Raw genomic sequence first — 21,691 nt, forward strand, 5'->3', positions numbered from 1 at the left:
AAATATATACATATATATACATATACATATATATACATATATATATATATATATACACATATATATATATATATATATATATATATATATATATATACACATGTATATATATATACACACGTCAAGGATGAATGTCCCATGGAGGCATTGATCGAGCACTCAAAGTTATTGATGAGATGCATTGCCGACGATCAGATGGAAACGGCTGCACTTTGCTGGGCCCTCTTCTGACATTGCTCTTGCCTTCCCCTGATGCCGTGATGTTCTCTTCTTCTGTTGCTCTTCAGATGAGGCATATTTATTATAACAATCTACCAGGGAGGTTTTGCAAGATGTGATTGCTACATGCACCTGATTGGCTGGCTGTCAATATGATGAATGAATTTCTAATAAGTAAAGTTTCTGATGTTTTAACAATCTCCTGTCTCGAGCTGTAATTCCCAATCCCATGACATCTCTTTCTGGTCACAGATTGTAAAGTAATCGGATACAGCTTGAACCATAGCATGTCTTCCTTTCCCAAGCTGTAAACCAATGTAGTCCTGGTGCCTTTCCCTTTACAGGTGATAAAATCATCAATACAGATTGAGACATCTCCTGAATTTCTGCTCAGGTTAAAAAAATGGTACTGTGATTCAGGAAAACAGATTGCCTTTGATGTTAACTGTCCATGCAAGTATTTAAGTTCATTTGTTGTCTGGTCCTGAGCAAAATGTAATGAAAATATAGGCTGAAATTTACAGATTTTTCACACCACAACAGTATACTATTAAAAATAAATCTGGGAGTTAATATATTCATATGCACTTAAAGATATAGCAGCAGTATAACTATAAAATCACTTTTATACAAAAAAAATCAATGGAGGTCAGAGACCTGTGAAAACTTAAAGTCACGTTATGAGTAGGGCTACCTACCCCAGTAGCACACAGTCAAGCAAGGTCACAGTCACTGTATCTAACTCAGGCTTCTCAGTTTGACAGACACCAAGCAACACCTCCAAATCACATGACCTTCCACTTTAAATGGATGTGTATCACATTGTGCTGTATGTGTACTTTTGCTATTCATCACTGAAACACTGTATGTATTCATGCATTGAATGGATTGTCCTAACCAGCCTTTTGATTTGAGGCTGCTAGGTTAGTGTCTACCAGCTAGTGATCCTTCAATTTAATTAGTGAGTCCAAAAAATTAATGAGCTCTGTGTTTTAAGATTTATTTTTAGAACAGAAATGAAAAGTGAGGCTTAAAAGTGTAATCTTACTCACAAAGATGCTAGACTTACATGGCAGTGTAAGGAAGGGACAAAACCAAGAAAAGGTTTGGGGTGGCCACCCCTCGTACTTGAATGATAATGCAAGGGAAAAAAAAAAAAACAAACACCATGAGTTGCCTCCATAGACTAAATCCACAACTGAAATGAACTGTACAGGCAGTATGTTGGTTTTATAGAGGGATGGTAGGAAAGAGTGTGCTTTAATGTAGGAAATAGAAGTGCGGCCATCTCCAGAGCTGGAAGTGAGGTCAGTACTGGGGGCTGGAGTGAGGGTATCAAGAGGACTTTTCTTCTGAGGGTCTGCAGAGGAAGAAAAAGAGGCATTAGTGCTTATCATCAACCCCCATTCCGGCTTATCATTCTCTTTAGTTAAGCCCATCGACTGCCTCCCATGAGCACGTGTTTGACACAGGTCTAAGCATTTCACTATCTTTTTTTCCAATAGTAATGCTGAATTAAACAGTTTGCAGTTCAACATAGCCCACAACTGGGAAGAGCAGACATTCCCCTTCTCTGTAATTAGCTTTACATGTTATTTTTGAGAACAGGCATCTTTTATACCATGCACAGTTTCACAGTGTTTGTTTTTAGAACTTTTCCTTATTAAAAAAATATTTCTAAAGAAAGCACCCTTCAGGTACAGAGTCCCATGTTCAAATCCTGGCTCAAGCATATTTGGGTAAAATTAGGATATTTTTCATGTGTCTTTATGTGTTTTTCTCCAGATACTCTGGTTTCCGCATATGGCACAAACTTGTCGTTAAGGATGACTAGTGATTTCCAAATGGCATGATGTTTGAATACATTTTCTGAAATGAACTGGTGTGCTCTCTAAAATTGAGTCTTGCCTGGTGTATGATTCTGCTGAGATAGGCTTTGGCCTTCAGTGACTGTAAATTGGTAAAGCAAGTAAGGAAAACAAAAGGGAAGACACACATACTGTACTAAAACAGAAATATAGGAAGTCTCAAATGTTTCAGCCCCAAATTCCAAAAAAGTTGGGACAGGAGTGATTTGTAAATTTACTTTGCCTTGTTTTCAAACAAGAACAGTATAAAGAGAAGGTATTTTATGTTTTACCTAATAAACTTTTTTGAAAATACAATTTATTCTTAGATCAGTGCCTGCACAACCATTCCAAAAAAGTTGGGATAGGGTAGTTTAGGACTAATAATAATGTGATAAATTGAAATAACAAAGTTATGTAAAACGTGATGTGAAGCAGGTGCGACAATTGTCTTACTGTATATAAGGAGCCTCCAAAAAATTCTAGTTCTTCAGGAGCAAGGAATGGTTTGTCAAAAGATACATCAACAGATAATCCAGCACTTTAATAACAATGTCCCCCCTAAAAAAATTGGTAGGATTTTGGACATTTCATCCTGCAAAATATAATTAAAAGATTCAAGGAATCCAGTCAAATCTTGGTGTGTACAGGTCAAGACCAACAACCTCTTCTGATGCATGTGATCTCAAAATCTTCAGGCACCACTATTTTAAAAACCATCAGGTTGTGGCACAATCTCGGGAATACTTTAGTAAACTTTTGTCAGTCAACACCATTTACATTTAAAACCGCAGATACAAGTTAAAATGTTACTATGCAAAGCAGAAGCCATACATCAACACTGTCCAGAAGAACCGCTAGCTACTATGGTCTCTGTTTAATTCAGAAAGGAAAATAGCACAGTGGAATTATATTTTGCATTTCAGCTATCAGATTTGACGTAACTGTATATTTTAAAAAAAAGGTAAAATGTCAAATGATGTGTTGTTGTAGTGTTTTCAGTATAGTACAAGATGAATACAATTTACCAGTCGCTCTATTTTGTTTTAATTCTATCCCAATTTCTTTGGAATTGGGGTTATATAGTATACACTATATGTCAATACTAAAGGAGGCACACAAAATGCTTGCTTTAAAATCCAATACATTTTTGTTACTTTGTATCAAAATGTATTTCACTTACCTCCCAGATAGCTAGCTTTAAAAGTCATTTTCCCAGGTGACCTAAGACTCCTACTTTGTACTCTGCTTTTTCAGTCTGAAGGCTTTCAGCTTTTATGCCACATATTAACAAGGATAGATTTTATTACACAAAATGAGGGCAGGAACTCTCACTTACAAAGAGGGGCACTAAGGAGCTGAACATATGGAGCTCACCAGAGAGAAAGATGGCAGCCTGAATTAAAAAAATAATGAGAAGAAATAACCATATCAGGTAGGAATGCCACCTACAGTATAATGAAGATGGGAGATGGCAGACAGCAAAGATGTACAGCCTAATAGCTCAAAAACAGATGCACTCCAAAATCAGTCAGTGCTATTGGAAGTGGACTGATCCTGAAATCCAGCTTCCCTACAGCAACATGACATTATGAGCAATTTATTATAAAAATAATTTTGCAATGCCTGCTGCTTATTTTGACTAGTTAAGTGTGTTGTCCTAAAAAGTGAGCCAAAGTGATTATTATAATGTCCCAAGCCAGGCTTAAAATCATCCAGCTTGTGCTTTAGTCTTCATTATGTGACTCGAGCTAGGAATACTGGAACTTGTGTAACGCATTGCTTGCATAGGACAATGTACATCCCTAGTGAGTTTTACATTTGTAAGTAGAGCACTGCTTCTGCATGTCACAACTCCTTGGTCACATCTTTTTTTTTTTTTTTTAACTGCAACGTTTAATTTCTAACAATTACATTTTATTACCGGGATTGTTATGGGTGGGTAGCACGGTGATTCTCCTGGTGGTTTTGCTGCCTCGGGGCACTTCAGCACCAGTTCAGTTCCCAGCTAGAGTGTTTTAAGTGTTGAGTCTGCATTTTCCTGTATATATGCTTATAGATTTTCTCCTGGTTAGTGCATTTAGCAGGCAGTTTGTTTTTTCATAGACTAAAATCTTGCTCAGTTTTCCTTCTTTGTAGATTTTGCTGTTGATGTATGCTATCAAGTGCCCTGTCACCAGACCAAGAATAAAGATAGTATAAGATAGATAGGTTTATAATACGGACAACTGGGAAGTATTTAAAAGTGCTCTTCTGTAGATCTCCATATAAAATAAAATAAAAAACTGAATTGTATGAATATGGTATAGAAAGTAAGCTTAAGAATGAAGCAACATTCAACTGCAGAATTTCTAACAACATATAATTTTGTAAACCCAACAAAGATAATGTCGCAATTCAAAGGTTATCTGGTAGGAATATGATGATTTTTCATTTACTGTACGGTCTAAGTTTTCATTTGTTTGTTTTATTATCCATCCTTTCACAATAAAAGGTGCTGGGTTGCCAGAATTTATTTTGAAAGCTTTGGTTAATGCAGGAATTAACACTGGATGAGGTGCTGATGGCCTACATGAGCACACCCCACTAATTCACTCATCCATGCCCAGTGCAGAGCTGCTCTGCATATCTTTGATATACTACACTATTATTTATTTATTGGGCCTGTTAAAGCTCATTGCGGCACTTCTTGTTTGATTTTGGGCTATACAAAAATAAATTGTATTGTATTGTATTGAATTCTCTGTACATGCTAAGCATTTTTTGTCTTGTGTTGTAATCTATGCTTTAGTTATGATACTTGTTTCAAAAAGTGCTTTATAAACTAGAAGCTAAACTTTTAGTCTTCCCTTTCTTGTTCCTTGTTTTATACTCTACTTAGTTTTTAGCTATTTATTTTAAAACCTTTTTATCTGCCTCAAAAATTCTCCACATATTTCAAGAAATTTCAATTTATCTTAGTGGTGTGGTAAGTCAGGCGATGCCCATAAAATCTCCTGTTCGTCCATGCTGTGTAGATTCACAAGTACCACTGCTTATAATCCAGCTTAGCCTTCCTTAACATAATTTGGGGAGAAATTCAAAAAAAGAATGCAGTAGCTAGGCATTTATCAATATGATCTTGCTTTGTTTGGATTTCACTGTGCTGGAATTTACAGATAAGCATTACGCTTATCTCTCGGCTATAATGGGGCGATAGTGTGTGCAGTCACGTGATGAAGGATGTAAATCTCAGAAATGATACAAAGATGTTTTTCCATAGCTGACCTTGTCTTCTTGCAGACTGCCTATTTCAGTCATCGCTTGATGAACAAAGAAATGGCAGTGCAGTCGAGAAAAACAGTAGGAGTCCACAAATGAAACACCCTGGCATAGTGCTGAAAAAATGAGGATGAGGTGTTTTGCAGTCATTTACCAAGTTGCAGGCAGACTTGCTGGCAGTTGTGTACATGTGGAATAAAACATTTGTTTCTCCAAGTCCTTCCGATTTTTATCTTAAAATCAACTAGATGCATTGTGCTTCAGAGAAGGTTACCGAATACAGCAGCCAGCTATTCCACTAATGTCCTAAATAAGCATAAAGAGAGACAGCGCATGCTGGTTTAAAGCGGGGATGAATGTCATTGACCTTTACTCTTGCCACAATTTAAATGATGTCATAAAGTTACCTTGCCTCATTTTCATAATATTACAATATTTTAATATAATGCTAAAATATTGGAATATTTTTTATAGTATTAGCATATTGATGTTTTTAAATTTTCAAAATCCTTCATAGCCTAAGCAGTTCAGCAAAATGACCGAGATTGGTTAATTGATGAGAAGGGAATTCTGGTGCCCTTTGGGTGTTCCAAAGATTTTAAATTTAAGGCACTTGCAACTGCAATTGTTAAACACTATTCACACACTAAACACAGTGCTGCTTACTTTTTAAAATTTTATGGGTTTCAGTTTTAAGTGTGACATACAAGTAGTTTACCAATTTGGGAATGTAGGAAAACTGATAAATTAAAAGAACTCTGGGGCAACCGCCAGCTGCACTGCACCCTGTTGAGATGCTAACAATAGAGCAGAAAGCTTTGTGTTTATTATAGTGTGTTTTATAGGGCTTTACACATATTATTTGTACAGTCTGCGGTTCTAGAATTTGATGTTGACATAGAAGAAGTTGCATACATCAGAGTACTGCCTTGTGCTTTACTAACATTATTATGGATAAATTTCTAGAGATTCTTTTGTTATGATGTTACATGGAGCAGAAGGCAAGTCTGAGCTTTTGTAACTCAGAAAAAATATAATAATATGTCTTCATGGATCCAGGAATTAGACATTATTATTCATAGATCTGAAATCAGTTTGAAAATGGGGTCACCGCAGAGCTCAAAGCATTTCTTTGATCTGATTAGCAATAAGAAATTTGGTGCTAAATATGAGTGAGCTATTTGTATGACAAAAGGATTTTCTTCTTTTCAAACAACATTGTTATATGAAAAGGATAGTGTGCTGTAAGTAAATGAATATAGAGTGATGCAAATTTACTTTACAAAGGTTTGGGTTCAGTTTGATTATGGAATTTTGGCAGGCAATTATACTAAAAAATATATTGAAGTAGCATGCAGACAGGTATTATCCAGGTCTGTTTTAATGGCCACATTTTTTTTGTTCTTCAGTTGTATTTTTTGACCTATTTAATTATTTAGCCTCTTTACTGATGAGTGCTGGTTTGGATATAGATATCTCAACTCATTTTTTACTCTTTGTTAAGCTGAAACCCAGTCAGTGAAATGTCTCTGTAAATAAAATGAGCTCTGCAGACATGACATATTCCATTCTATGATACCTCGCCTCATTATTAATATTGATTGCTAAGTATACGCAGTCTTGGAAAGGACATGCTCATTAAACAGTCTCTGCTGTGTTGTATACAAGGAAAACAAATAATGTGTGTAAGTAAAATTATACATATACATACACACATAAACACACAATGTTAATCTGTTTTATAAAAACCCAACTCTGCCTGGTAGTAATAAACTGTATCCAGTTATGGCTGCTAAAGGGCACTTTGGAGGTTCAAATGATACAAAGACTGAAGAATTTTATTTTTAAGCACTACCACATACTGTACTTGATAACATGTCACGTAGCGACAGCATATACCAGCCATCACAATGCATGGATATCTTTCTGTCAGTAGTTTGTCTTGATGGTACAAAATATTCTGCCGCACTTGACAAAATAGGGATTTTATTATAGGAAAGGACCAGGAGGAGGAAGACGCAAAAATTGTAGTAAACAAAAGGGCAAAACTAGTAAGTCATACAATTATGCACCTACGCTTTAGCACTAATGCCAATTTAAAATCCATCCATACATCCATTTATCTTCAAAATCTACTCTTCCAGAGCAGGGTCACAGGGAATGCTGGAGCTCATCCCAATAAGCATTGGTCACAAACCAATCCTTGGACAAGGCATCGGTCCATTGTTGGTAAAAACACACATCCTAGGGCCAATTTAGTATGACCAGTCCACCTTACCTGCATGCTTTTGGTCTGTAAATACAAAGCAAAAGACATAACTCTAAATTCTCAAATGCCCAAATATCTTTGAAAGACATTATAAAAAACAATCAAACCCCAAATAAACACGATGAAGAGTATCTGCTTCTCCATGCAAGGCTACTCCAAAAAGCCTGAAGAAAGCAAGTGGACGAGGAGATGGAAACACAAAATTCAAGGGCAATCCAAAAATAAATCAGGAAGTTGGCAAAAACCTAATGAAAGTACCAAAACAAAGTCTCAAAAACAAAAGCAAAAGGTTCCTAGCCAAAACTATAACCAAAAGCTTCACATAACACATGGTTTGTTATTAGTTTGTACAAAAACGTCAATGAAGATGTGTGCAATCACCTTAAATGTGCAGACAATAGGCCTAGCAAACAGTAAGGTCAATATACATAAAACAAAACAAAATGGTGGCACAAATGGTAAAAAAATGTCAAAAAAAAACCAAAGAGCAATGCAGTTATTAATAACCATTTAGTCATAATGTTCTACCCAAGGCAGATTTTATTGACCTTTTCTTGGACCTGAAGATAGATGAGACAAAATCATAGGCAAAGTACAAGAGGGGGTCATTAACAAAATACAAAAAATACAAATTGGGATTATCTAAGCCCAATAAACTGAGAAGAAACAAAGACACTTATGAGAATTACTAAACATAACAGTCAATCCACACACTATTACCACTGCAAAAGATTTTAGTTCTTCTGAATACAGTCTTGTACATCCAAGAATTGCACAACATTTACAGCTATCCTGTTGCTACACTGATGTCATGCACCGTTGCTCTTGGTTGTGACAGACAGTGATGGGGACAGAAGTGTACACAAATTCCATCAAAAATGACAGCACTAATTGAAAACAAAATAGTGACGTAAAAGACACAAAATAATTTTATGCCTTTTAAAACAGTGCTTCTTAAATTATGGATTGCAGACATGTTCATGATAGGTCGCCTTATGATTGTGCAGTAACATTTGCTGACCCATACCAAGCACAATCTCAGGGGCAACTGATACACCCCACCCCACCCCACATTTAGCATACCGTTTTTATGATAGTATGTGATCTGAGACATAGCCAACAAACAACGCCATTGACGTCTCACAGAGAGCTTTTGTTTCTATAATACTAAAATATTATAAATATTCCCCATGCCACCAAATTGTGAAACATTCATCCATTCAGTTTCAAAACCTACTTATCCTGAGCATGAGTTAGCTGTAGCGTGTCCCAGCAAGCATCAGTCAAACTGAGGGAATGAAACAGACATGCTTGTAAGAGGAGGGACCATAGAGTTAGTTTTAAATGTCGAACCAAATAGGATTGGTGGGCACAAGGATGTGATGATTTCCAGGGTACTGTACAGGGATGAGACAGTAAACAGTGGGGGATTACAGTAAATAGTGCTGTGTTACGCTAAATGCAGCTTCAGTGGTCATGTACAGCTGGGTGGTGCCTCATTTGGAGTTCATCATTATTGCACAACTTAAATATATAATAAATCTGTAACAGAGGTACAAACAAGATTTTGTATTAAACATGAATAAATTCCTTCTCCTGACTATTTTAAACTGGTATGATAAATTTCTATCTACTGACTTTCTGAAGGACATGTTTGTTACACCACTGAGAATAGCATGAACACCAGAACGTATCAAAATGGTAAGAAAGGCTGTAGAGTGGAGCCTTGGACATTCATTGCATCAGTAACCAACATCAAACATTTCAAACAGGCCTGTTCAGCAAGTTCTTCATCAAGATTTAGCCTAACACTTTATAAAATACAAAGTGTATCAATTTAACTAGGTCACTTATGCTTTTGTACTCAGTTTATCAACAACTTGCAAACTCATTTAGAAGAACGTATTACTGATGAAGCTCATTTAAAAAATGTTATTTCAAAAAATAAGGTTATTTAAGCCAAGGTAAATAAAAGGTATTGATTAATTGTTTTAGGCTACTTTATTCATTACCCAAGGCCATGAATAAAGTGACTAAGTTAAGTGACCATTTGTGTTATCTTTTCAAAAATCATCATATCCTGGTGTTGCACCTTGTTATAAAGAAAAAATTATTTCCCTTAGCTTAAGTAAAGCTTACACTAAACATTTACACTGACAGTGATACACCTCAGAAATCTATTCTCTGTAAGTATTGTTTTATTTCTTTCCTCATTCCTATTTTAGAAATATAGATAACAAAAGATAACAAGATAACAAAAACTTGTTTCATTATGTGGCCAGTTCTATTTATGTATGTTGTCACAAAGCTGAGACATACTCAAAGAAGTTTTGGGGCAGCCACCCGTATATTTTGGTATCCTGGCTGCAAAGTCGTTTTTTTATCACAACAACAGCACTGATGTGCATACAAACGAGTCCAAAACAAGACTGAGGGTAACGGGAAAAAGGGCAGGCTTTTAAAGGGGAAGACAGGAAGTGAGGTCATGGGAATCGGGCACGTGTTCGTCACTCATTGGATCAGGCCCGGACGTGACATCAGGGGGGCCGGCGCCGGTTAGTTCTGTCTCCATTGGTTCGGTCCCGGAAGTGATGTCACGAGAGCCAGGTGGAGTCTCCCTGGGATGGTCTACAGGGAAGTGAGAAAAAGAGTCAGTGCACTCTGCCACAGCCCGGCCTGTCTCAGAACTGCCGTCACTCAAGCCCTTTAGCTGCCTCCCATGCGCACGTGTATGACAATGTACAACTCTGTCATGTTAATAATCCTCATCTTGTGTCCTATGATTGCATTGATTTTCTTATTTGGGTTCTCAGATTGAAATGTTTAACAACCTCAGATTCAAAACATCCCTAAAACTTCAAAGGAATTGCAAAAATAAATTCCTTGAATCTTGAAATCCCTAAAGGAAGAAAAAAGCAAGAAAATCAGCAATTCCAGTTCAGAGATAAAATTAAAAACCATTCAGAATCATAAAACATAAACATACAAATGCAGGAATCACAAATAAATCTCCAGTAAGTCAAAAATCATAATTATGTCAAAGGATCACTTGCTTTTTTATAATGGACAACAACTCAGCTCAGCTTAGGCCAGCTCTCCGCAATACAAACTGTCCTGGACTCCCAAGTAAAGTTGTCAGCAAGCAGGTTCTAGTGGCATTGCCATAATGAAAGAAATTATGAAAATTTCTATGAAAGAATTATTCTTTAATGTCATTCACGAAACAATTTCAAATATTTTTTAATTTACATTAGCAATACTGTATATAGGGTTGCTAGAAGTGTTCACCTTAGCCCTGACAAGCTTTAAAAAGTTATCAGATTAAAGTGATAGTCTTCTTTCTATCATTCTATCATCTATTAAAGTGAAGAGAAAATCCAGGAAGTAAAAGAAGCAGAAAGAACACATCTCAAAGACATTCAAAAGCGACACACTATTGTGTATGTAGGCTAGCATTGTCTATGACAGCTCCTCAAATAGTCGTGTTGTATGATTGAATTCCATCACCCTTTTATTTGCTTTTCTTGGCACATTAAGAATATTTTACAATTTAAAAATCTGTAATTACTGAATAAAAATTTATTACCCACTTCCCTTGCTTGCCTTGCTCCTTCTTGCCACCTGGGGTATAGAAAAAAAGGAGATGTTCTGTAATAGGTGAAGTGTAGCACAGCAGCAATAAGTCCTGGGTGATGTAAGAATTCGTAGTCCCAGCTACAAGTGTATTCCAATTTTTGACTATTTCTCCTTCTAGGCCAGGTGGGTATAAGAATAGATAGATAGATAGATAGATAGATAGATAGATAGATAGATAGATAGATAGATAGATAGATAGATACTTTATTAATCCCAAGGGGAAATTCACATAAGAGAACTAGAGGAGAAATGGAGAACATATGTGTGGGTCAACATAACAAAGAATCTGGGCATGGCAATAAAATTTGAATTTTTTAGATAGAGTCACCCTAAAATCCATCCAAGGTACTGTACCATTACATTGATTTAAGGATATTGCTAAGATATTATCAATGTTGCAAATGGTTATCACTGCTTGAAATGGCTGATCTTGAGTTTATTATTCACATGTGACTACAAAACCCCAGTTTCAGCAGCCATGACTCCAGTGTCCTAATGGCAAACTGACTAAGCTTACTTTTAAATACTAATTAGTTATTAGAGAAATCTTTGTTATTGTGTTAGCCCAGCTAAAACATGTTAGTCTGTTCAATGAAGCAAGTAAAATGTCTTTTCTTAAGTGGCAAAGTGCTGGCATTTCTGAATTTCCATTCTGGGTTTAAAAATGGCCAAAAAGAAACAGCCTTCTCAAGAAACATGTCAGCCTTTTGCTGTTTCAAGATATATGCCACTCTATTGTTGTTTTGAAGGTTATTCATTGTGACAAATAGCCAAGAAAGTAAACATTTCATACAAAGGTGTCTGTTACTGTCTCGAGAGAAGAAGGCAAAGTAAATCTAACCAGGATAGAAATAGATTTGGAATGTCCAGCTGAACAGCCTCACAAGAGGACATCACAGTCTGCAGTTTGAGAAATAAACATGTTAGATTTGGCGCTTCCTTAAAAATCACATGTCAAATATCAATTACCGGAAACAGTGAAAAGAAAACATAAAAATGGGAACAATGATGTATTCTTTAGCCAGTAGATTTCTGGGTAACTCTTGCCCATGTTAATCTTTTGTTTTTATTTTCCAGTTTCAGATATGGCTTCTTCTTTGAACCTCTGCCTCTAAGGCTAGCATCCCTAAGTCACCTTTTCATTGTCTCAGAGGTCACTGGTATTTGACATGTACTACTTTAAGGAAGATGAACATATGAGGAAGTCTAAGAAACAGCCATATTGTGATTTTGGTTTGAGTAGTGATTATAAAATATAAAAGAATAACTCTGGTTTTATAATAGTAGTTTTAGTACAGAATATGTGTTACTTTTGTTTTTATTGAGACCAAAAGTGAAAGTAGTTTCACATGAGTAAGCAGCTCCATTTTAACAGAAATAGCATTGCTTAAGACCACCCCAGAAAGCTTTTCTTGACACTGGCTTTGAAACACGTGAGAAGAAGTAAGGCCAAACTATAAGGGAGTGCTTTTGTACAGTTATGTGGACTAGTGAGTAAATTGCTCCATGTAGTTGACAGAGTGATGCGTAGGGATGAAAGGCTTATTACTTTATTCTGTTTGATATAATGCTTTGTGTTCCCCCTTTATTCATCACAGCCTAGTTTCTTGAGTTGGATTAAGTAGGCCTGAGCGTGTTATGTTGCGTTATGTTACAGTTTGGTACATTTTAGTCTCCTTGCTGTTATTTGGATAGGAGGATTACTAAAATAGTGCCCCCTGCTGTTACCTCTGTCTGTATAAATAGCTTATTAGAAATAATTGCAGTAGAGAACCAGGATGACCCAGCAATGACCGTTCAGGCTGAAGTCCACAAGATGAGGGCTGCTGAGTTCGGGTTCCTGAGAGCCATAGTGGGTTCATGTGTTTACCACAGTTCATCTCCTAATGAGAATCTGATCTATGTCTATTATTGAACTTTCCATTTACTACTTTCTACATTACCTCAGATTGGGTTCACGTAGTCTCATGTCCTGGAGAGTCACAGTGGCTGCTATTTATCTAGCCATCCTTTTAATTAGAAGCTAATTCCTGTTTTGAATTGAATTCTTCACTTTTATTAAATTTTTTTGTCCTACATTTATACTCAGACTGAGAATGAAAAATTAATGAATATTAGTAATATGCACATTATTATTGTCTTCTGGCACACAGAACAAAATGTGTTGTCTGGCCTTATTGTTTAATATTGATCTATAATTTCCACTGAAATGGCTTGTAAAATGCAGGTAACTCTCAGAGAAAAGATAACAGTGACAGATAAATTATATACATATTTAGAAGGACAAATTATGACTTACACTTGCACTGGTTCAGTGAAATTAATTCATTCTTTAGAAACTATTTAAATGGATTGATTGTCCTTAAACTTCTTCTCTAACTTACCTTGTTTTGAACTGCATGAGCATTTACTCCAATTCAAAATGACAATTTTAAATGTAATATCATTCAGTACAAGACTGTTTACAAAAAACAGAAATGTCTACTGAAATAAACATGAAGTGACAGTAGGAAGGCACAAAGTAGACAGCAGACAAGGTAGTTTATAATATATAGCACCATTCACGGCAATGCCTCATCACAAGGTTCTTAGTCAGACTAGTCCATCTTTCATGGTTGTAAGGAAAAATAAGCCAGGTTTATATACAGTATATTGTAGCAGACTGTGTGTTTGGCAAAAGGCGCATAGCAGCAGACAGTCCTTGGACTGGCAAGTGGCAGGTCATGAGTCTATTATTTTTTTACATTTTGCTATGTTGTAACCTTGTCCTAAAATCATTTAAGGTAATTTTTCTCATATCAAGCTATACATAATAACTCTGAATGACAAAGCAAAAACAGGATTTTAGGAGTTTTTTCAAATTTATTCAAAATGAAAAACTGAAATATCACAATGATAAAAGTATTCAGACTCTTTGCGGTGACATTTGATATTTGGCTCAGGTGCATGCCATTCTTTTGATCATTGTTGTGATGTTTCTGCACCTTGTTTGGAGTCCATCTGTGGTCAGTTCAATCGATGGGCCATGAATAGGAATGGTGCACACCTATCTACACTATATGAGGTCTATAGCTGATAATGCGTATGAGAGCAAAAACCAAGCCTTGAGGTAGAAGGAATTGCCTGCAGAGCTTAAAGACAGGATTGTGTTGAGGTACAGATTTGGGGAAGGCAAAAAAAAAAACTCCTGCAGCATTGAGGGCTCCCAAGAGCACACTGACCTCCATAATTCTTAAATGGAAGAAGACTCTTGATATACAGTAGCTGGCCACTCAGGGATCTGAATATTTTCTGGACCCACTGTACCATTGTCGATAAACATCTGTCACAGAGTGGTGTGCCATAGTGTGACATTTAGACAGTGTGGGACTTACCAAAGGTGTCTGGCTCTTTAGCAAGGAATGAATACTCAAAGTTGCAGGAAAAACAAGTGTTGCAAAAGGTAGCTCTAAAGAGACAGGCTCAGGACTTCCCGAAAGCCCCAGATCCCAAAAGTAAAAAATAGGTTTGGGTAATGGCTCGTTTATACTTCATGCTCAGAACGCGTACTTGCATGCATTCATGGCTGCCACGCATTCCCAGTGTACCATTTGTTGCATCCTCTGAGCAGGTCCTCAGAAATTAATGCGACATGTGTGCGAGTTGCAGTACCAGCAAAAAGTCGGGGGGCACAGTGTGATAAAAGTTGGAATGTGACGTCAGAGTCTCTGTTTACTATCTACATGTGATAGAAAGCTGCTTTGAGGATTCTACAGGATCGATGTGCACACTTCGATGTTTGATAAATGGTTCGATGTGGTGAAGCAAAATGCAGACATACAAATGAAAAAAGTGGTGCTTTTATATTCAAGCGTCGCATATTCCTGATTGTAATGACACAATACATTTTAGATACATACCATCTTTTGTGCCGTCTTTTTTTCAGGGACTTCCCCCTGACCTGACAGCTTCGGCAAAAAGCAATAGATCACCACACAGAACACATTAAATGTATAATATTCCAACTTTCTTGCACATTTAGAATCCTTAGATTTATACATTAAAGTATGTATGTTACATTTTACAGATAAATCGTTAATTTTGTTTAAATAATAAATACTGTTAATAATTACACATATGGGGGTGACACGGTGGCGGAGTGGTCTTGCAGGGAGTCACATCACTGGTATTCCCTGCCTGAAGTTTACATGTTTTCCTGCTGGATTTGCACAGTGTGCACCGGTTTCCTTCCAAAGACGCACACTAGTGTGGGAGTGTGTGCTTGTATTCACCTTGAGATGAGCTGATGCCTCTTCTAGGGATTGTTTCTGCCTCGTGCCAAATGCTTGCTGGAATGGATAGATCCCTGGATCGATGGATTTAATTAAACATCCTTATCAGAAATACTGTGGTAAGGTGTCCTCAGAATTAAATGGATGTTCCAGGCAATTCACAATACAGCGAAGCCAAACCTGTTCTCATCGTGATAATATCTCACACTGCCACCTGGTGGATTCTTCCAGATTTGTGTAAAGTACGGGCGCAAGTATAAACAGAAAAACTCTTGCATAGCAGGAGCGTCCGCTGGAGCATGTGTTGCGTCGCGTGATGTATAAACCTGTTCTTAGGCTTCTCCCTGCCAGTGACAATGTGATCTTGGTGTTAAGTTAAAGGTATGTAATGAAATCAGAGGTTAGTAGAAGAGCAGGAAATGAGAGGGAGAGTGTTTTGTGCTTGAGGCCTAGTGGATCATGAGCATTGGCAAGTGGATGGGCCTTTTCACAAAAAGAGATTTCAATCTATGTAGTTATACTGCGTGGGAAACGTAGTTTACTTTCCGTTTATTAATGTGTTAATTTGCATTCTCCCTGTGATAATTTCACCTTGTATATGCCATATATAACAATGAGTAGCAAAATTCTAATTTTACCAAAAGTAATTTATATATATATATATATATATATATATATATATATATATATATATATATATATATATATATATATATATATATTATGCATAAATTATACATATAAATTCCTTTTGGTTAAGTTTTTTTTGGTAATGTTTTGGCAAGTATTTGCCCTGTGCTTATACTGTTTCATTTTTTGATGAATATTGCTGTGCTTGTTTTATTTCAAATCTATTTGCAATGTATTGTTCTCTTGTGTTCCTTACGCTTTGTGAGTGATTCCCCAAGAGGTGGGGCCACCCTGACGTCTCCACTCCCGAGAACTCCCCCTGGCTATTTCAGATCCAGTGAAGAGAATCTCAGGTAGTGGCACACTGAGTGTGTTGGCGGTCCCTAATGTGAATTTTGTTTTCCATTAAATGTAATGGCTTTCTGATTATTTGTGCTGTTGATTTTGCTTTTTGGGACTTGTTTGCTTTGGATTGTCTTCTAGGCACATCCTTTTGAGAATTTTTTTTATTTATAATGATTCTTCATTTCTTCATGTCTAGTCAAGCCAGAATCATTTAAGACATTTTTAACTTAAAAAGCCTGTGGACTGGCTATTTGGTGGTGAGAAAATTTTGGACAGGTCAGTGGAAAGTCTGGTCTGCTTTTGGGGCACTTTTTGGAAACCTCAATCCCTTTTCATTATAGCTCTGGCCTATGATCATGACACATGGTAGACCACATGACTTTCTAGGAAGCATTCTTAATCCTGGGATTGGCCCTAGGGACTGCCATAGAAGTGTTGGAGGCATATAAAGCTATACCTTAAGTATATTTAATTCAATTACGTTTTTGTGTGTAACACTCTTCACTGAGTTCAGGCTCAAAGTGCATTTACAGCTTTACAAATAGTACTTAATGTATACATATAAAGATACGTTTTATTTAAGCACACAATAAAACAAAGCAGCTCTGATTAACACAAATGGATCCTCACAATATAGGTCTGGTCACATTATTGTTGAGCTATAGACAGCTGACAATGGAGCAGAAGAAAAGGGAGATTGAGTTTAGATTAAGAGATGAATTGGGCAAAGGCTCCTTCTGGAGTCAGAACAGGAGATATTGGAGGGTAGTGTAAAATAGTCTTTGCTACTACTTTTGGTATTTACTGCCCTTTCTCTCAAATATCTTCTGCCTTCCTAGTATTTTTTTGGTAAATACAGTAAATGTCATTATTTTTATAGATCTTTCATTGGTACTTTTAGTTCTGGGTTAGGGTGGCAAATGAGGAAGTTAACAGAATAAATATTACCAACACTGTATCTTTTTTCAGAGCTGTTTTCATTAACAATATCAGTTAGCAGAATGGTGTTGCTAAACCATCTGCAATAATTCAATTCCCAAAGGCCTCTTGTATGATATATATTGCCTGCAGTATATTAAAGATTCCCTAGCTTAGCCACGGGTAAGTCATGTTTGTTCGAGAAGTTTCCTTTTATCAAATGATCCTGTAGCTTGGTGTCTTCCATAAAACCATCTGGGAGGGATGAAGGTAATGAACTGGAAACATCTCTTCCTTTCCCTGTTTCAGCTGGCACTGGGGATCAATAATGAAGCAGGCAGGAGATATAAAGTCTGCTGCTGCAGTATTCAGATTACACCTCTGCTTTAATTTAATCAATATGCACTGTACCTTAAGTCATACTGTGCAATTATTCTCCTTCATTGACCTACCAGAACAGCTGCTGGTTCTTGCTTTTCATCCATCCAATACTGTTGCTGTACACCTTATTATGGATGAGTTAAGACCCTTTTCATGGCCTCTTTACACAGAATGATGATTAGAATGCTTTACTGATATGGCCGAGTGCTTTCGGCTCAAGAGTGCCTGAGGGAGAAAAGAGCAAATCTCACTGTCAGTATTACGTGTAATCCTCATATGTTAAGGAGTCAGGTAAATTGTACAGTATGTAACAAGTTCACTGGAATTTTAATTTGTGCTTGTGGAGATAGCATAACTGCATAAAAAAGGGCAAGACAAACCAACTGTGCTTGCATTCAATAGTGAGAAATAATACACAACATAAACAGAGTATATAATAATGTCCGTATAATACCTTATTCATTAGTCATGGCTATAAGGTGCCCTTGCTACCTTCTTCAGTGTGGATTAGATGTCAAGAGTCCAAACCAATTCAATAATGATAAAAAATGAAAGAAGCCTGCAACAGCCAAATATTTTCACCACTGCACCATCATCAGAGCTTGGGCACAATTCTGTCCTGATGTCCCTCATGACTTTCCCTGCCCTGGTGACATTCGAAGCTATAGCACACCCCCGGGGAGAAGATGCCCCTCATATCACGCACTAAACGTCTCTCTTTTCATCTGTGCTGATCTTGTACTGTAGCCAGAAGAGCAAAAACATTGCCCTGCCCAGAGAAGAAACAAGAAACCTCTTCTCAGAAGACAACCATGGCACACCTACTGTATAAATCAGAGCCTTGAAAGTCTAGATTCTTGGCAATCAAATTCAGGGCTATAGGCAGGTACACCAGAAACTAACAAGATGCTGTCATCTTTTGGTCACTTAGGGTAAAGGAGTTATATTACAGCCAGGGTTTGTTCTTTGAATTATTTTCCTTTTTCTGTCTTCTTTGTTAACTTTTAAGTATTATTTTTCACGTTTGTTAAAATTATGTATTTTTATTTAATATTATTTTGTTTATTTATTATGTAGTGTCTGTGTATTGTGCTTCTCTGTTCTCTTGTATTTTTGGGTTGAACCCTAGGAGGTGGGGCCCCCGATATCATTGCTGAAGGGCCATCCTCAGCCAATTTACTGCATTGCAGGATTTGGGATATGGGTACCTTGATGTTTTTAGTTTGCTTTTTTTCTTGTGTTATGAATAGAGTCTTTATTTAATTTTTTCTGTGTTTCCCTTCTGTCTTTTCATAAGTCTGAGAACTCTTTTTTGCCACTGCTTGTGAATCTAACATCAGTTTTATGATTTTGTGTTAATTTCTGTTTTCAATGGTATTTTGGTTATTTACATCATTTCATTAGGACAGCTCTGCGTTGTAAAGGGGGCATATCCTCAGAGGTAGTCAACTGGTGTTAACAACAGGACGGGTTTAAAGATCACCATTTCAGCAAAGTCCTTATCCGAGTTGGTGGATTTAAAACACCATTTTGTCAATCATTTCTGTCTGACTATTTCCTAATAGTCTGTTTTCCTGTTTTCATTTTGTGCTTTGATTTTAATTTTTGATTTTCGATTTGGCCTTGTTTACAAGTGTAGCAGGTCTTAACATCTAGTCAGGACTGGGAGGGTTATGGTGTGAAGCTTATGGGTAACACCAACGTTTGGCCTTTTCCGGTCAGCTAAATAAGAAAATGAATGCATGGTTAGTGATTGCATAACTCCCTCATTTTATGCCCCATAATTATTATGAGCCGAACCTGTGAGAAACTCTTGAAGATCACATGAGACACAATAGTTGTGTAGATTCATTAGGGGAATGAAATAACTTAAAAAAGCATGCAAAAGACTGAAAGTCCGTCTTTACTCGATTATATGGTTTAACAACAAGGCAATAATATCAGATGAAAATGGTGCTTTCTAAATTGCGATGCCAGAGTTACCTCAGAAACAAGCCCAAGGTACAGTTTAAATGTTCACAATCAGATGGCAAGAAAATAGAGAGAAAGTCTAGTAAGCTTACTGATACTGCCTGTTTTTAATGTAGGGCAAATATATGAGTCTGTAGCATGAGAGCAGTCAAGGACTAACTTCACCCTATGGCCATTTCTAGCTTACTGTATGTAGGCTTTATGTTGTGCTTGTTTTATTAAAAATATTTTTATTATAATAATTGTTCATCCTTGGTATTTATGTTAAATTAAAATACAGTTATTATGTTTGCAGTTATATATTTGTACACAAGTCAACTGTACAATACAAATGCATGCTAAATAATGATTAAAACTAATATTACCGCCATTCAGAGCTTTAAAGGTCCTCTTTTTCAACTTAGTCATCTTGTTTTTCTACACACTTGACCCAGCTTTGTGTTGCTGGCAGCATGAGTGTCTCTTGAAGCAAATGATAAACTAATGGAGTTAGCTCAGGGTGGCACAGTGGATGACGTGAAATTCTGAAGTTCCTGAAGTGTAAATCCTGATTTGGCTTGAAGGGTATGAGCTGCAGTCTTTGGCATCCTGCTTAATCAGATTAATTTTTCTGATTCCTCAAAGGTGCCTTAAGTGTTTGTCATTTTGCCAGCAACTTCATGATATGAGATTTATGTATAATTTGATATCACTCTCAAAACCAGAAAAGGATGCAAGCAAGACCACTGAAATTGAACAAAATTAAATAAGAATGATTCCAATTTAAAAATAAAGGGGACCTTGAAGACTATGTGATTTGCCAGTGCAGATGTCTGTGTATGTCTAGAGTTCCCTGCACATTGCTAATCATTTTATGTACTTTTAACTCTTGTTACTGTGAGCAGGTGGAACTCGTGGCAGTTCCTCTGATATACCTAAAAAGCCAATCAAATCTTAAACATGGTAGTATTGACCTAGTTTCTGATGCCATTGAAAGGTTTTTAGGATGAAATGTTGGAGCACATGTCAATGAATTATTTCAGCACAACCTTCATTTTTCAAGTTATTTTCTTAAAGGCTGAAGTTGCATATTTGCTATTGAGACAACGTTTTCTGCTGGTTTTATTATATCTCCTCTGTATTTAGCAATTTTTACAGCCTTATGTGCTTTTTGTATTATTGTTCCGCTATGCCTTCTAATGCATATCATTTTTTCTGTTTCTCATGCGTTTATTCACCATGTTTTCTGGCATTTACCTAAACTTATTGGAGTGCTCCAGGATGCTCTGTAACCTTTTGTTGTTATAATTTGGTTCTTTTTTTTCATGTTATATTACATTTTTTTCCTGGTTTTTCTTTTTTTACTCAGTGGTTTTGAATAATGCAGAATTTGTTTCTGCTGATTTTTTTGTTTTTTTGTTTAAATGCTTTTTTTAATGAAATTAAAATATTTTAATGTCTTCCCACAATGCCATATTGTTCTATTATGGGCACCACCATTTTTCTTTGGTAAATACAAAGTGACTAGCTCAAATGACAGAAAGTGATGTCATAGATAAGATAGAGGTGTCAAGGTCAACACAAAGACTTGTTGGTCAACCAGGGTTTCAGATAAAATCTTTACTATTGCAAGTGCATTTTTGTTTAATGATTTGATGGATAAGACCCTGGGCTTTAATCCTTTTGACTTTGACTTTTGCAATTACTTTTAGGCTTGACAACAAATTGGATTTGATTTTTGGTTAGCAACGGTTGATGACGTTTCGTCATGAGATCCCTTTCATAGTAATCTGCCTCATCTCTCATTGTGGCAGAATATGTGTGGGAGTTCTAACATGAGGAGAATTTTCCCTCAATTCTCTTGTTCTGTGAGTGCCTGGTTTGTTACTACTTTATTCATCTGTTTAATTTGCAGTTTCATGTATTATTTAACTAGTTGAAAATGTATTAATATTTATGTTGAG

General features: G+C 36.5%; 1 protein-coding gene across 4 annotated transcripts in view; it reads left to right on the forward strand.

The window, feature by feature from the left end:
• The window catches only part of zgc:171482 (zinc finger protein), a 605,896-nt gene that overhangs the window by 522,654 nt on the left and 61,551 nt on the right, over nt 1–21,691 (forward strand). The window contains exon 7 of one of the 4 annotated variants that reach the window (XR_005636136.1): nt 21,440–21,595. The exons of 2 other annotated variants lie outside the window; for them this stretch is intronic. Coding sequence is in view for 1 of the 2 variants with exons in the window: in XM_039774236.1 (XP_039630170.1) it covers nt 21,440–21,473 (34 nt within the window). In the remaining variant the exon portion in view is untranslated. Of the gene's footprint in view, nt 1–21,439; nt 21,596–21,691 lie in introns of those variants that run through there. One more of the 4 variants, XM_039774236.1, reaches the window with a different exon arrangement.

The sequence above is a fragment of the Polypterus senegalus genome, chromosome 1 (assembly GCF_016835505.1).
Source record: "Polypterus senegalus isolate Bchr_013 chromosome 1, ASM1683550v1, whole genome shotgun sequence".
Taxonomy (NCBI): Eukaryota; Metazoa; Chordata; class Cladistia; order Polypteriformes; family Polypteridae; genus Polypterus; species Polypterus senegalus.